The sequence below is a fragment of the Asterias amurensis genome, chromosome 3, assembly GCF_032118995.1.
Source record: "Asterias amurensis chromosome 3, ASM3211899v1".
Taxonomy (NCBI): domain Eukaryota; kingdom Metazoa; phylum Echinodermata; class Asteroidea; order Forcipulatida; family Asteriidae; genus Asterias; species Asterias amurensis.
The window spans coordinates 15,184,846-15,200,637 of NC_092650.1; the positions used below are offsets into that span (position 1 = coordinate 15,184,846).

Consider the following 15,792-nt stretch of genomic DNA (forward strand, 5'->3'; position numbering starts at 1 on the left):
GTCTGGAGGTCAACTGCATAAAATACTCAGATTCAGTCCTTCCCACGTAGTGCCCATGAACTCAGAGCAAGGTCGTGTCCTCTATTGTTGACTGTTAATAAAAACCTACACGGCAGTTAACGGTTGTATGGCTTCTGACTGGCACCCCGAACACTATTGACAAAGTAATAGGTACACCGCCAATGAATAGGGCTAGATAGCTCAGTTGGTAGAGCGCCGGCACGTTTCCGGTCATTCTTTGTTCTTTATCACACGGCAATTCGACCCTGCAAGGTTTTAAACGGCCGTAGAACTAGTATCTACCCTTTTATTCCCATTCATAAATAAGGGAATCAATGTTTGGTGAAGAAGTTTTCAACTATAGTGGTTTAATCCAAACGAGACTGGTTCTTGATAATTTTTACCGAGACGAAGTCGAGGTAAATTAAGAACCAGGCCTCGGCGGGTTTAAACCACATAGTTGAAAACCGATTCAACACACTTTGATTCCCATTCATAAATACCTTTTCGGTCAAAAAACATCAACACTTTTGGTCAAAAAGTAAAACAAATGCAAAAATTATAATTGTTCAATGATTTCTTTCAACACAGCACCCCTCCAGCTATGAAACGGTAAGGCCCTCCGCCGCCGCCCTTCGGGTAAAAAACTCCTTATAAGGGAATGCTGTGCGCGTCGCGCGTATCGCGTGATGTGGCACAACTGTCCCGGCCGTTGCTCTCGACCAATAGGAATTAAGAAACTGTCTTATAAGCACAGGTGCAAGCTCGCGTGTCACTCCCATGTTTAAACACTTTTTACTGGTCATAAACAAAGCTTTTTATACACACCCACGTGACGCGCTCTCCATCAATAGGAATGGCGAAACTGTCTGAGGTATTTATGAGTACCTTTTTGGTTAAAGACACTGGACAATATTGGTAATTGTCAAAGACCAGTCTTCTCACTTGGTGTATCTCAACATAATGCATAGAAATAACAAACTAGGAAAATTTCAGCTCAATCGGTCGTCGAAGTTGCGAGATAATAATGGGAAAAAAAACACCCTTGTCACACGTGCTTTCTGGTGCTTGATTTCGAGACCTCAAGTTCTAAATCTGAGGTCTCGAAATCAAATTCGTGGAAAATTACTTTTTTCTCGAAAACTACTTTTGACCACACTGCTGAATAATAATATGCGGTCATCTAACCGATAGTTGAACCTGCTATTTGGGGAAATACTTTGTTTGGTGCAGGCATTTAGCCATTTTTCGCATGTTCACATTTTTTGGACTAGATAGTGTTTATAGTGTGCATGATCAATATCGTTATGATTTATGATGATTTTTTTGAGGATCCGATTTTCTCCATTCTTGGATGAAGACCATTTTTATTGTAGACGGTTTATCACAGTGTAGCCTATAAGGCCCTTTTGAAACTGCGGCTTCGGCTCCAGAATCGGCTCATCAGCAGCGGCTAGCTTGAGTCCTCACGAGGGTTCTTACACAAGCATAATTTGATCTTGACGACTGCAATACAATCGACGACCTATCTACTCTTCAGTATGGTACTGAGAATGGGTAGACAGAACCAACAAGTTTGAATGAGTAATGCATAGTTCAGTGTGGCTTTGAAAATGATCAGAAGTTCACGCCAAATTTGGACATGACACTATTTGCTGCGCCGGCCAGTGCCAGCAATTAGTACGGATCAGGGAAGAAATGAAACAAATATCGAGATATGAATAGGCAAGTTTAATGGATCATGCATATTCAATGGCTTTGTAAGTATCCCTAGGATCCGAAGTTCGTGCCAAATTTGGACATGACAGTGATTTACGCCGGGGGCGGGGGGAGCTAGCAGCACAAGTAAACAACTTGCCTGCTTCTAATTCAGTTCATTCACTCTCATGCTCTGCTGCGCTGACCTCGTGCACACTGTGCCCAAATATGGGTTAAAGGCACCTGGAGAATAGCCTTGCTCAAGGCAGTCGCATTATTCGCTCCGAAAAGACGCAGCTGTAAACCCACCCGCCGTATACCCTGTGCATGGTGTGTGCGATCACACCGAATGACCCACCCGTATACACACTGTCACATCGCACGAATACTGTTCACACAAGTCATCGCACTCGTACACCACTAACCGCATGCGGAGGCCGTCAGGCCGACAGCCTTGTCGGGTCTGTATCTTCCCGTTTTGATGTGTTGTATTGAAAAAATTCCAATAGTGGACGAAATAGGGGGGCTCTAGGATATGCTAGTATGCAGCTCATGAATGAGTATATCGTTCGTCAGACCTATCAGACAACACAGGATGTGAGGCAAATGAATTATTCATTTTGACGTCCAATCACGCACTTCCCTTATCACGACCTTTGGACCCTATCATGCTCGTGTGTGATGTAAACATGTCTCGTCTTTCGCGGGCATTATGGTAATGAGCTGACCGTGGGAACTCTTCGCTTATTATAGTAATGAGGTCAGTGGCTTCAACACAGACCCTACAAGGCTGTCGGCCTGACGGCCTCCGCATGCGGATAGTGTACGGGGGCATCGTGTCGTGCGATGTTACGCACAGTTAATACGGGTGGGTTGTACGCACAGTGAATACGGGTGGGTTTTTGTACAGCGGCGGTCTTTTTCGGAGTGAATAATTCGACTGCCTTGAGCAAGGCTACCTGGAGAAATGTTGTGTAACTGGAGAAGTGTTTTGTTGTTTTAGTTTTTATGCTGGTGGTGGTGGTGGTACAGGTTTAATGTGCTGGAACACTCAGCTGACAGGAAGTGCAAATCTACACTTTGACCGGTCCTTTAAGAGCATAGATCATGCAAGGAATGGGAGCATTAATTTAGAGAGTTACAAGGCTACGTGAAGTCTATTATTTTTAGAGATTAAACACAAATGTTGAGCACACTTTTTTGAGCACACTTGCAGGCCTTTTCGGACATTGGGATACTGTATTCGAGCATTTGTAATAGGCGACTTTTGGGACGCTTGGTGGCAGCAGACTTACCAGGTAAAATCCATTGTTCTCGGTAATGTACGCAGGCTCAGAACTACGTAATTTTGGAAATTTACCTGGTAAGTCTGCTGCCACCTAGCGATCCAAAGTCGCCAATTGTACTCAGTGGCCAAGTCACTGTTACTTGACTAAAACTTAGCTAGCCAAGGTTGGCAGTATTCGTTAATCGACTGAAAACTACTTGCACCGGCCGTTGTACTTTAATCCAGAACTGAACAAAGTGCAATCGTAAACTCAACCCGCGCTGCTCTTGTTGGAGATAAGTAACACACCAACAAATAACAGTTGACGTTTGGTATCATGGGCGGTAATAAAAATTATTAACACCATACTTTTACTTTACAACCACAAATATTTAATTTACCTTTCTGGTGAAAAATTATACATGTTATTCTTTATACTAAACTATGAATGATTATAACACACCTCTGTGTTTTTTTTTCTGGTTGGCTGAAACATGGTCACGTGGGTGAACTATTATACACATTGACTGGCAATGGGGTATAGTGTACGTCTATTCCCCCAAGGGACTTTGAGTGACCAGAAGAAGGACCTATATAGGCCCCTCGTCTGGTCACTCAGACCCGAGGGGGAAAGACGTACACTAGTTACCGAAATATGCCAGTCAACAGAAATCTGGAAAAGAAAGGAAGTTTTGTAGTTGCAATTCACGGTTCAAGTCAAGAGAGGGCGCTGTAACCGGGCACTATTTTCAAAGACTAGTGCCCGCTCGGGTACTAGTTCTTGAAAAACACATGCGCGCGATCACAAGACTATAGTTCATCCCACATGACCGTGTTTAGCCAGCCAGAATACAGAACAAGCAAGAGGTGTCATATAGTCCAGTGATTGCGTGCGCATGATAGTGCCCGATCGGGCACTAGTATTTTTGTTTTTGACTGGTTACGGGGCCCTCTATAGACCTGAACCGTGAATAGCAACTCTACAAAACTTCCTTTCTTTTCAATTTATTATATTTTATTTCACATTGACCGAGGTGTGTTGTATGACCTGGCATAAGTCGGTACCTAGTGCACGTCTATTCCCCCTCGGGCATTTGACTGCAGAAGAGGGACCTCCGCTAGTCACGTCACTCAAAGTTCCTCGGGGAATAGACGTACACTATTTACCTCATTGCCAGTAATAATTATGTGTATACAAATTAACCCGGAAGTGATAACAATAACGTGAGAGCGTCCTCGTGCGGTCACGGGCCATTCATTCGGCTTTGGACTCTCAGTTATCAGACAGCTTTTTAGTAACGATGACTGCATCCCATTCAACATTGATGATGACTCTACTCCCGTCTTTCTTTGAGCACTCACTGCTGGCTAGAAGCTCAATCACGTCTTGATACTGTGAGGCGGTTGCCTTCTTTTTAAACTCCGTCACTTGGAGGATGAATTCAAGCAAGAGTTCCCCGTCTTCAGACGTCTTGTCGAAGCACTGGGTGATATCCACTTCACAGTTTTGGTAACTGTGGGTGTATGGAATAATACGTTGGTTGAACGGGCTCTGCAATGAAGCAAGGCTAAAGTACCGCACATCCTGTTTCAAGGAATCAGGAACACTTCTCCAGAGCTTGAACCAACCACACTCGTCTGAAAAAGAAAATATCAAATTATACCAAGAGAGTTCATCACAACATGTACAACAACAATATAACAATACAAGACATTGCTAGAGTGTAGGATCGTTTAGTCAATTCATTGTCTGCAATTTGTTTAAAAGGCACTATGGATACTATTGGTAAATTAAATTGCTCTAAATACTTGTTGCCATAAAACCTTACTTGTTAGCGATCAATAGAGAGATGTTGATAGTATAAAACATTGTAAAAGAAACGGCTCCCAAAGTAACGTCGTTTTCGGGAAAGAAGTGGTTTTCCACTAAAATATTTTGAACTTGATTTCAAAACTTCAGAATGAGATTTTGAGTCGGATCGCTATCACCCACGACAGACATTATTTTGTAACGACTTGTCCATAAGTCTATTTTACCTGACATGATAATGACAAGCAATTTGCCACCAGGTTCAAGGAGGTCGTACATATACAACAAGGAGCTCTCTACGTCACCAACGTGGTACAGGGAGTGAATAGCGCTGATGAAATGAAACTTGGTTCCAACTCCGTCAGTATCTCTGTATTGTTCAAGGGTTTGCTGTCGCCAGTCAAACTTCACACCTTGTAGTTCGTGTCCCTTGGATTGGACCAGTGCCTTGTACTTGATGATTTGATCTTCGGCAGGTTCAACTACACGGTTAGTGATGATCGGATATTTCTTCAGTAGTGCGGTCAGGAATGGATACTCTATCTCCCCTTTAGAGAACAGTTCAATTAGTTGAAGTTAAGAATAATTAATGAGGGGATTGATATACAATATACTGGTAATTAACTTCAGGCTGTTAATGAAAGTGTGCTCTAATTAAGTTCAAGCTTAAAACAGCTCAACTTTAAAGCCTTTGTTCTTATTAATATACTTTTTACTGGTGTGTTGTCAACAAATAAATTGCTAGCATTGCCTTGCTCGTTCCCGCCCTGCCCAGTTTTCACCGTTTTCAAAGCTCAAACATGTCAATCTCCTGCTTATTTATCTGAACTTGTTTACCATTATTCCCCTACTCGGACTTAATACGTTAAACTCAAAAGTCATTGTTTCTATAAGAGCTTTCTTTCCCTTTTTCACATGGCCACAAATCATTTTCTTACGCCGCCAACATTACTATATGTTTTTTTTTTTACAGTATTCCATGTGCATAATCGCCAGACTAGTATTTTACACTGTTTTAAGTCGCTGTTAAAAACTCTCTTTTTTTAAGCTGCTTATAAATTCGTAATTATGCTTTTAATTTTGTATCTTTCACTCGTTGTGTTATAATTTATTGTTCTCTTTATACGCACAATTGTTGGCCTTTTTTGCATTAGGCGCTTTACACATGTCTTCATTTTGTTGTTTTATTAAGTTATTGGATTTGAAAATTCATATGCTCAGAATTGTAAATCATATTTCTGTATTCCAGCAATATGTATATTTGAAATACTGCCTTACCAGATCCACTGCCTACTCCTAAGACACGGAGCTCATTGTCTTGGTCCAAGTTTGGGAGATGAGGGACGATCTTGTCGAGTAGCACTGTCTTGGTCCAAGTGTCCTGACGTTCATACTTGTTTGAAGATGCAATGAAAGCCTCATACGACTTCATATAGCGATCTTCGTAATGTAACTTAGATTCAGCCATTATGATCTGTCGTTTTCTCTCGCCGTCTGAAGAAGCACTGCCTGCCAACACAAAAACACCCGATGAATAAAAGTAGTCTCACACGAGACAATAACGTGCAGGCAGGTCCGCAGGCAAACTCCATTGCTCAATATTTATATTCATATTTCAGTTTTCTCATTATAGTTTCATGTGGTTTAGTTACTGCTATCTTCGGTTCGGTATCCGAAACGTGACCGAAACGGTGCTTTACGACCACCAAAACACACCCAACCGCAACCTCGTCCCCATGGTTTACTTTATTTTCAACCATGTTTACAATAGTAAACCCTGGGTAAACTCCTATACTTGGATCCTGATTGGACAACTATTTTACATTGCTTGAATATGTTCCATATTCATAGGTACAGCCAGCCGCCGGTGTCGCATGCGGATATGTTCTCTATGCAATACTATCCGGAGGACACTATTGCATATGCAATCATGTCCGCCGGACGGTTTTGCATATGCAATCGTCCGCCCGGACGCTGCTGCATATCGCAATGTGTCCGCGGTGACACATTTGCATATGCACTTGTGTCCGCCCCCGTGTAAAACCGTCCTTGCAGTAAATTAAAGGAACACGTTGCCTTGGATCGGACGAGTTGGTCAAAACAAAAGCGTTTGTAACCGTTTTTTATAAAATGCATATGGTTGGAAAGATGTTTTAAAAGTAGAATACAATGACCCACACAAGTTTGCCTCGAATTGCGTGGTTTTCCTTCTACTGTGCGAACTAACATGGTCGGCCATTTATGGGAGTCAAAATTTTGACCCCCATAAATGGCCGACGTGTTAGTCGACGAGGTAAAAGGAAAACTACGCAATTTCGAGGCATGTTTGTGTGGATCATTGTATTCTACTTTTACAACATCTTTCTACCCATATGCATTTTATAAAAAGCGGTTACAAACGCTTTTCAAAGACTAACTCGACCGATCCAAGGCAACGTGTTCCTTTAAACGCCATTGGTCGACGGAACACGCTCGCCTTTTTTTACAAGCTATAAATGCATGTCATGAAATGTTCGGCCGTTGGGAATTCGCTGCAATCATAAAATACGTGAATATTCATGCTGCATAATGTACGTAGGTCCAGTGCATGCACACTCGCTTACGCGCGCACATACATGTCAACGTCCACCGGATTGTTTTTGCATAGCCCCGGACACGATTGCATATGCAAAAGTCGACTGACACCGCTACAACAGTGCCACCGCAACGACATAGAGACTTCTTCACCCCGAAGTCAAATCTTGTACAGTAACTAGATCATGAACATACTCACCTTATATTAAAATATGGTCAAAATAGATCGACTGGCAGTGTTTTGCTGAATTTCATTTAAGGGTCGGCTGAAACGATCCTGACGACAACAAATGAAGCAAAGAAATACCTTGGAATGTACACAATTGTCTCTATTATACTCCACTCAAACAAATTGCACAGTGACCAGTATTTACCTTCAAAGACTAGGCATAGGCAAAATCGTGTAAAACTCACGGTCTGGAGGTCAACTGCATAAAATACTCAGATTCAGTCCTTCCCACGGAGTGCCCATGAACTCAGAGCAAGGTCGTGCCCTCTATTGTTGACTGTTAATAAAAACCTACACGGCAGTTAACGGTTGTATGGCTTCGGACTGACACCCCGAACACTATTGACAAAGTAATAGGTACGCCGCCAATGTATAGGGCTAGATAGCTCAGTTGGTAGAGCGCCGGCACGTTTCCGGTCATTCTTTGTTCTTTATCACACGGCAATTCGACCCTGCAAGGTTTTAAACGGCCGTAGAACTAGTATCTACCCTTTTATTCCCATTCATAAATAAGGGAATCAATGTGTGGTGAAGAGGTTTTCAACTAGTGGTTTAATCCCAACGAGACTGTTCTTGATAATTTTACCGAGACGAAGTCGAGGTAAATTAAGAACCAGGGCCCTTTTTTATAGAACTGCTTAACGGTAAGCAATTGTTTTCGCTTAACGTAGCAAAAATAATTGCTTAAAACCATTCGGATTCCATGCTAACGTACACGAGCATAAGCACGTAAACAATCTGCGCGCGGAGATTTTAGATCGTTTGCTTAAAGTCACCTGGAAGTGGTATTTTTTTTAAATAAAGCTTTTGTCACTAAAATATGTGTTTTTACGAGAGGAATGTGAATAAAAAGTTAACTAAGGTTTACAAATATTAGTTTTGATTGTATTTACAAATTTACGAGTAGGCCCCGACCCGAGAGGGCGCTGTTCGTGAGGTAGTTCAAGGCGCGATATTTGAAGAGAAAATTTGTAGTCAGGCCCCCGTACATTACGTCTGGGAACATGGCACATCAAAACAAATTTAGACACGATTTTACACACATACGTACATTGAAACTTGAACATGTTGAACGCCTAGTGGTTTTTACAAAAGCTATTGCTGCTATTTTTATTTAACTATGCGACTTTTTAGTGACCAAATGGGTTGTAAGATGTGGGTATTACATGTATTATAGAAATACGGCCACGGAGCAGACTGCACGCACGCACTATGGCTGCTGTATAATGTGCGGACGGTCACATCCCTGCACGCACGGTGAATCGCATGCGGTACCCAAAAAAAATCGTGTCACTTGGCAAAAGCTAAAAACATACCCTCAAAGTTCAAATTTACCCGAATTTTTTCACGTTTAGCAAATGCTCCTCTGGGTTCGTCACGTCTTTCAGATACCTTCTTCTATTTCCCACTAGCTGGAAAAATTGTTGGGACGGCGTCGTGTTTAAAAATGTCTCTTCTCGTCATGTCAAATGAGTGGTGTATCCCGGACTCGAAGCACGACGGCTCGAAGTGTTCGCTGCATAGCGCTGAAAAAGACGTCGGTCCGGACCACTTTGCTCTGGTTAATCTGACTTTCGCAGCCCACAACCGCCTATACTTGGGATCTGCAGGAAATAGATGAAGACTGACCCCATCTTTAGTTGTTTTGCTGCATCCAGCTGCAATACACCTGGTCGGCATTGCCGGAAAAATGCCAGAAAAAAAACCTTTTTCGCAGCGTACAAACTCACGTCTTAGAATTACATGTACTTTTGCTCGTGTGTTTATCTACGCATCGAGGCAAAGTCTTCCTTTTCCTACGTCACAAAAGGGGTAGGCGGAGTCAACCCCCAAGCACTTAATAAATTTTTTTAACATATAAATCGTGACAAACAATTACTAAAAAAATTGTTTTATTGTTAATAAACATATACTCTTATGTTTAAAAGAAAAACAAATCCTATTTCCAGGTGCCTTTAAGCAAAACAGAAGAAGGCAGTGTATTTTGCACTGTGTGCATGACCTAGGGCGCTGCTCAACGGTAAGCAAATATGTTGGCTTAACGTAGCAACAAAAATTGCTTAAGCGTAAACCTATTTCACCAGCGGTTGCTAGCTTAAGCACGTAAACAAACTGCGCGCGCAACATTTTAGATCGTTTGCTTAAGCGAAAAAGAAGAAGGTGCTGACAAAATGGCGGCAGAAATAAATGCGGAGTGCACTCGAGTGGCGATAAAAAAATTCATCACCTTCTGTGTCTGATATGTATTATTTGTAATGGTTCAAAGTGCCCCTCAAAAAGGTTTACACACTAACTTCAAAGTAAACAAGAAGATAATACATTGTACAGCATGATTCTGAAGCATTTTAGACAATAGTTTATTCGCTACACCTACCATACAAACGCACGTACAGTCACCGCTGTGCCGGCACAATAACATCGTTTGCAATGAGTGTTGCACTATGCGCTGTGTGAATAGGGTGCTTAAAGCAAAATAGAGGCTTTAAGGACCCTTTTTGTTTGCTTACCTATGTAAGCAAAAAACCTTGCTTAAGCAAGGGTATGAAATGAAAATTTTGCTAGGTGCGCCCGTTAAGCACAAAATCGACCGTTACGGGATGCAGCTCTTTGAAACTGGGCCCGGCGCTTAAACAGGGTGCTCAAGCAATGGGGCTTTAAGGACCCTTTTTGCTTGCTTGCCTCGCCGTTTTCAGCAAAAAACCTTGCTTAAGCAAGGCTATGAAATGAAAAACTTGCTAGGTGCACCCGTTAAGCACAAAATCGACCGTTAAGCAGCTCTATGAAATTGGGCCCAGGCCTCGGAGGGTTTAAACCACATAGTTGAAAACCGATTCAACACACTTTGATTACCATTCATAAATACCTTTTCGGTCAAAAAACATCAACACTTTTGGTCAAAAAGTAAAATAAATGCAACAATTATAATTGTTCAATGATTTCTTTCAACACAACACCCCTCCAGCTATGAAACGGTAAGGCCCTCCGCCGCCGCCCTTCGGGTAAACAACTCCTTATAAGAGAATGCTGTGCGCGTCGCGCGTATCGCGTGATGTGCAGAACTGTCCCGGCCGTTGCTCTCGACCAATAGGAATGAAGAAACTATCTTATAAGCACAGGTGCAAGCTCGCTTGTCATTCCTATGTTTAAACAATAGGAATGGCGAAACTGTCTGGGGTATTTATGAGTACCTTTTTGGTTAAAGACACTGGACAATATTGGTAATTGTCAAAGACCAGTCTTCTCACTTGGTGTATCTCAACATAATGCATAGAAATAACAAACCTGTGAAAATTTCAGCTCAATCGGTCGTCGAAGTTGCGAGATAATAATGGAAGAAAAAACACCCTCGTCACACGAAGTTGTGAGCTTTCTGGTGCTTGATTTCGAGTCGACCTCAAGTTCTAAATCTGTGGTCTCGAAATCAAATTCGTGGAAAATTACTTCTTTCTCGAAAACTACTTTTGACCACACTGCTGAATAATATTATGCGGTCATCTAACCGATAGTTGAACCTGCTATTTGGGGAAATACTTTGTTTGGTGCAGGCATTTAGCCATTTTTCGCATGTTCACATTTTTTGGACTAGATAGTGTTTATAGTGTGCATGATCAATATTGTTATGATTTATGATGGTTTCTTTGAGGAACCGATTTTCTCTATTCTAGGATGAAGACCATTTTATTTATTGTAGACGGTTATCATCACAGTGTAGCCTAAGGCCCTTTTTTGAAACCGCGGCTTCGGATCGGCTCCAGAATCGGCTCATCAGCAGAGGCTAGCTTGGGTCCTCACGAGGGTTCGGCGCTCAATCACTCCGCTCGCTCGAAGAAATCTCACTCCTAGCTGATCTCTGAACTTGGCATCTCTGCAACAAGCATTTGATCTTGACGACTGCAATACAATCGACGACCTATCTACTCTTCAGTATGGTATAATGGGTAGACAGCAAGTTTGAATGAGTAATGCATAGTCACAGTGTGGCTTTGAAAATGATCAGAAGTTCACGCCAAATTTGGACATGACACTATTTGCTGCGCCGGCCAGTGCCAGCAATTAGTACGGATCAGGGAAGAAATGAAACAAATATCGAGATATGAATAGGCAAGTTTAATGGATCATGCATATTCAATGGCTTTGTAAGTATCCCTAGGATCCGAAGTTCGTGCCAAATTTGGACATGGCAGTGATTTACGCCGGGGGCGGGGCGGGGGGAGCTATAGCAGCACAAGTAAACAACTTGCCTGCTTCTAATTCAATTCATTCACTCTGCTGCGCTGACCTCGTGCACACTGGTTCTGGAACACTCAGCTGACAGGAAGTGCAACTCTACACTTTGACTGATCCTATAAGAGCATAGATCATGCAAGGAATGGGAGCATTAATTTAGAGAGTTTGTGGCTGATGGTGGTCGTCTGCAAATTGTTGCAGTATTTGATGACAGTATGGAGTTCTTAACGATAATGTTCTGTTTGGTGGTCTTGAGTTTGCTAGCGTACATAGCGGTAAACCTCGCCGTAACAGACCGGGGCACACTCCATGGGCTGTACGCTGTGCCCGGCCGGTGGTTCACGCTCAAGTTCTTGGTCATGAGGTGTTTCCTTGCGTGGACTAGCGACAGGAAATACAACATCCGTAAAAGGGCTTTCGATTGGCCTACGATGCGGATGAAAGCAAAAGAAGTGACAGAGATGGAGCTCTTCAGTGGTTATGAAAAGGTGGGTTTTTATCAAAGTAAACGTGCACTTTTGGGAACTAATGTTCGTTTGACTAAAAGTTAACCTCCATGGTTGGATTGGGTTATGTAAAAATGCTTACTTAGGGGTTAGGCTCATGGGCTCACGCACAGGGAGCCTGATAGTTTCTAGAAGTAGTGAAGGCTATTCCCCATGGTCGGATGACCATCGGACCATTGTTTCTGTCGTATGGATGGTTAACAAAAAATCAAGTGCAATACAACTTGTCTTGTACTTTCCTGGGGGTTCTCAACAGACAAGCAGTTGGCTATAATAAGAGGGCCTCCATGCATCCACACATTGCATGTTTACCACTTCTATCCAGAACCTATAGTTTACCTTTTGTCATGATCTCATCGAACAACTTTAAGACCTTGCCAACCTCGTTTCTTGTTATATGTCGCTTCAAGCTTCAAATTAAGGTCAAATTTTGACCATTGTTTACAAACTGTTTCACGCAATTTGACGAGAAGGATCGAGGCCCCCCTTTGAAGTTTGTACATTACCATTAGTTGCCATAATTATGGGGGGGGGGGGGGGGGTGGGGGGCACAGAATCTTAAGTCACACTGGCAGTCACACTGGCAGTCACACTGGCAGTCACACTGGCAGTCACACTGGCAGTCACACTGGCAGTCACACTGGCAGTCACACTGGCAGTCACACTGGCAGTCACACTGGCAGTCACACTGGCATCATGTTATTTAATATTTATCTTTTTCTTGTAGAGGGGTTCAGGCTGAGGTTGTTTTGGCATTGGGGTTTAATACTCCTAGAACTATGAGGTTTCACTCGGCTATCGTCTCCATAGCCGAATGAAACCTTATAGTTCTAGGAGTAGCACTGCATTGGGTAATCTTTTATTGTTATTACACTTTTGGTTCTGTTTTAAATCAGTTTATAAGTTACAGCTGAGATCCTTTGTTTTTATTCCCAGGGCCAGAATTGTTTGTACATCAACGGAAGCAACAAAGGCGGCACAACTCGTCTGACAGTCCGGGTGACAATCCATCCAGATGACAGGAGGGAGGCGTGGTTCCTGTTGAGAGTGCCTGGTGTTGGAGACCTGGTTCTACCAAGCCATCCGGACTGCATTGTAGACAACGTCCGCCCTGGGGACGGATTCAACGGAGCAGGACTGACCTGTACTGCCATCGATCCTTTAAAAACATGGAGAATCTCCTACAATGGGCTTTGTAGGTATGTCAGACAGTCATACAACAATTTTAAGTTGTGCAGGCTCTGTCTTTCTGTCTGTCTGTCTTAAATATGATCTTTCCGTCAAGGAAATTACTCGGCAAACTCCAAAAAGAGGATATAAACACCAAGCTGGCAACCGCCAATCTCTCTCATACAAACTTTGGTCTAACAGATGATTTAGTTTCTCAATTCAAGTACATGTAATTGTGATTCAGTAACTAGACGACAATACTTGTAAGTTGTAGTCATTGTGATTCAGCGGTTAGTGGTATTTATTCAAACCCTCAATCTTGTGATTGCAGGTCCTGCAGCCTGAACTCAGAACCCACCTAAAATTGAAAGACATGTCTGAGTGGAATGGGGGTTGAGAGTTTCTTAGAAAAAGTCTTTCACTATTTCAGATGTTTAGTTACACAATAGGCTTTTATAGGTATGTGTTTGTGTACACCATAGAGCTATATTGACTAGAGCGCTAACACCCCGTTATAATACGCACTAAAGTTTTGAAGCCGTGTGGGCGCATCCATGTTTATGTACAAACCAATACAAAAGCTTGAAATTTTGTACGGCAATTGTGCGGCTATTTGCATGATAGTGCGTTTGTTCTTTTCTATGTGTCATCGAACCAAAAAATGCAGCAAATGTGAACGCACAATCTGCTGATGTGCGTACAAACTGCAAGTGTCATATTTAAAATGCGCGTAGACTTTTTTAGGTACGTCAATCAAGTCGAACTTAAGGTTTTCGTAGCCCGGACAGATGCGAATGGGCAGTCGCGTACATAAGCACATACATGTAGCAGAGTTCTTGTTTTTAGCGCCAGCCGTCGATTTCACAAAACTCTTCCTAACTTAAGACTAATCTTAGGACTTAGGACGAGTCCCAACCCTGCACTGTAGCATGCAGACCTTAAGATTAATTCTAAGTAAGGACGAGTTACTCTCGAGATAAGAGGAGTCCTAACTCTTTGTGAAATCGACCCCAGGAGTGTCGTCATTGACGGACATGGCACACTAGAAATGTTCAATATTATTATTGTAAATGTTGTTTTCTTCAAAGGGTCGGCATACGTCAAGAATGGCATACCAAGGATGAGAGACCCTCAGTTCATGTTCGCTGCAGCCTGTTGTAAGTAGATTGTTTTGACTCCAACAAAATAAAATTATGCTTAATACACCATTTTAACTAAGGGAATAAAAGTGCACTGACTCAGTCTTTCATGGCCGTTTAGAACCGGCAAGGTCGTTGCCGTGCGATAAAGGCCTGCAGAGCCAAAGGCGAGGGCCTTTATCACACGGCAACAACCCTGCAAGGTTTTAAACGGCTGTGAAAGGAGTCAATACTCTTTTATTCCCATTCATAAATGCCTTTTTGGTTAAAAGGCGTAATAAAGTAAGAAACTCTGTAAAACTTATCCGTTTCCGACGTACTTGAGCTCTGTAGTACATACATGCTCGACGCTGTGTGTTGCATTGTTATGACTGAGACGCCTATTTCCGACAGTTTCCGGCTCCGTTTGTGCGTATGCGCGTATAGTCTTGGTGCAACATCATGTTCTTGTTTTCCTTTCACACACAGTGCGGCAAACTTACCAACAGCGCTCGCATCCCCCGTAACAAGAAACGTCTTGCACCAAGACTAGCGCGGAGTATCCGCTCACAACCGGTATAAACACTGTTCATTATCAAAGGTTTAAACACCCCCACATGACGCGCCCTCTACCATTAGGAATAGCGAAACTGTCTAAGGTATTTATGAATTGATCTTAAAGACTTGTCATTTGTTGTAAAACTTCATGAGGACTCTATCTATTGGAAACTCTATCTATCAGGGTCATATGTGAGTTGAGTTGTGAGTTGGTTCTCTGCTGTGCCACAAGGGTTTTCCAGACTATCTGGTTTTCCGCCCTCAGGAAAAAATCAAACACTTTCGAATTCGATCTTGGCTGTGCTCTGTGGTCATAATGGGTTGATGTGGCTGGCAGCTGAATGCGCCCTTGTATGCCTGCTTCTCGAACACGTTGTAGCCGCGTCCTTGGCAATTCAGCTCTAGCTGCGAGTAAGGACGATTATCCCCCCAAATTATTATTATTTTGACTGACATTCCTCTTGTATAGACCCATCGGTTTTTTATATTGTCCAATCATATCGCATTTAAAATTTTGATCTGAAAGAGTATCAAATAAATGATGCTTTACACCATTTTTCAACTTGATGTTACAGACTAGTCATTTTCCAAAAAATCCATGAGGACTCTATCTATATGTAAATGAGTGCATGACT

General features: G+C 42.5%; 2 protein-coding genes across 5 annotated transcripts in view; one reads left to right on the forward strand and one right to left on the reverse strand.

Moving 5' to 3' along the window:
* Nucleotides 1–3,440: 3,440 nt before the first annotated feature.
* On the reverse strand, nt 3,441–11,016 carry LOC139935016 (histamine N-methyltransferase-like). 4 transcript variants are annotated; one of them, XM_071929461.1, is made up of 4 exons: nt 10,861–11,016; nt 6,054–6,284; nt 5,003–5,323; nt 3,441–4,603 (listed from the first exon to the last, which is right to left on the reverse strand). In XM_071929461.1, the coding sequence occupies exons 2-4, from the start codon at nt 6,241–6,243 to the stop codon at nt 4,239–4,241; spliced, it is 876 nt and encodes a 291-aa protein (XP_071785562.1). In that variant the 5' UTR covers nt 6,244–6,284; nt 10,861–11,016; the 3' UTR covers nt 3,441–4,238. The 4 variants fall into 4 exon arrangements, with proteins under 4 accessions (XP_071785562.1, XP_071785560.1, XP_071785559.1 ...); XM_071929459.1 differs by lacking the exon at nt 10,861–11,016 and adding an exon at nt 7,764–7,842; XM_071929458.1 differs by lacking the exon at nt 10,861–11,016 and adding an exon at nt 7,764–7,835 and having other exon boundaries at nt 6,054–6,280.
* Nucleotides 11,017–11,801: 785 nt separating this feature from the next.
* The window catches only part of LOC139934497 (rifampicin phosphotransferase-like), a 46,755-nt gene continuing 42,764 nt past the window's right edge, over nt 11,802–15,792 (forward strand). Inside the window, exons 1-3 of the mRNA XM_071928751.1 lie at nt 11,802–12,293; nt 13,248–13,510; nt 14,570–14,638. Coding sequence (XP_071784852.1) covers nt 12,021–12,293; nt 13,248–13,510; nt 14,570–14,638 — 605 coding nt within the window. The 5' untranslated portion in view covers nt 11,802–12,020. The remainder of the gene's footprint in view (nt 12,294–13,247; nt 13,511–14,569; nt 14,639–15,792) is intronic.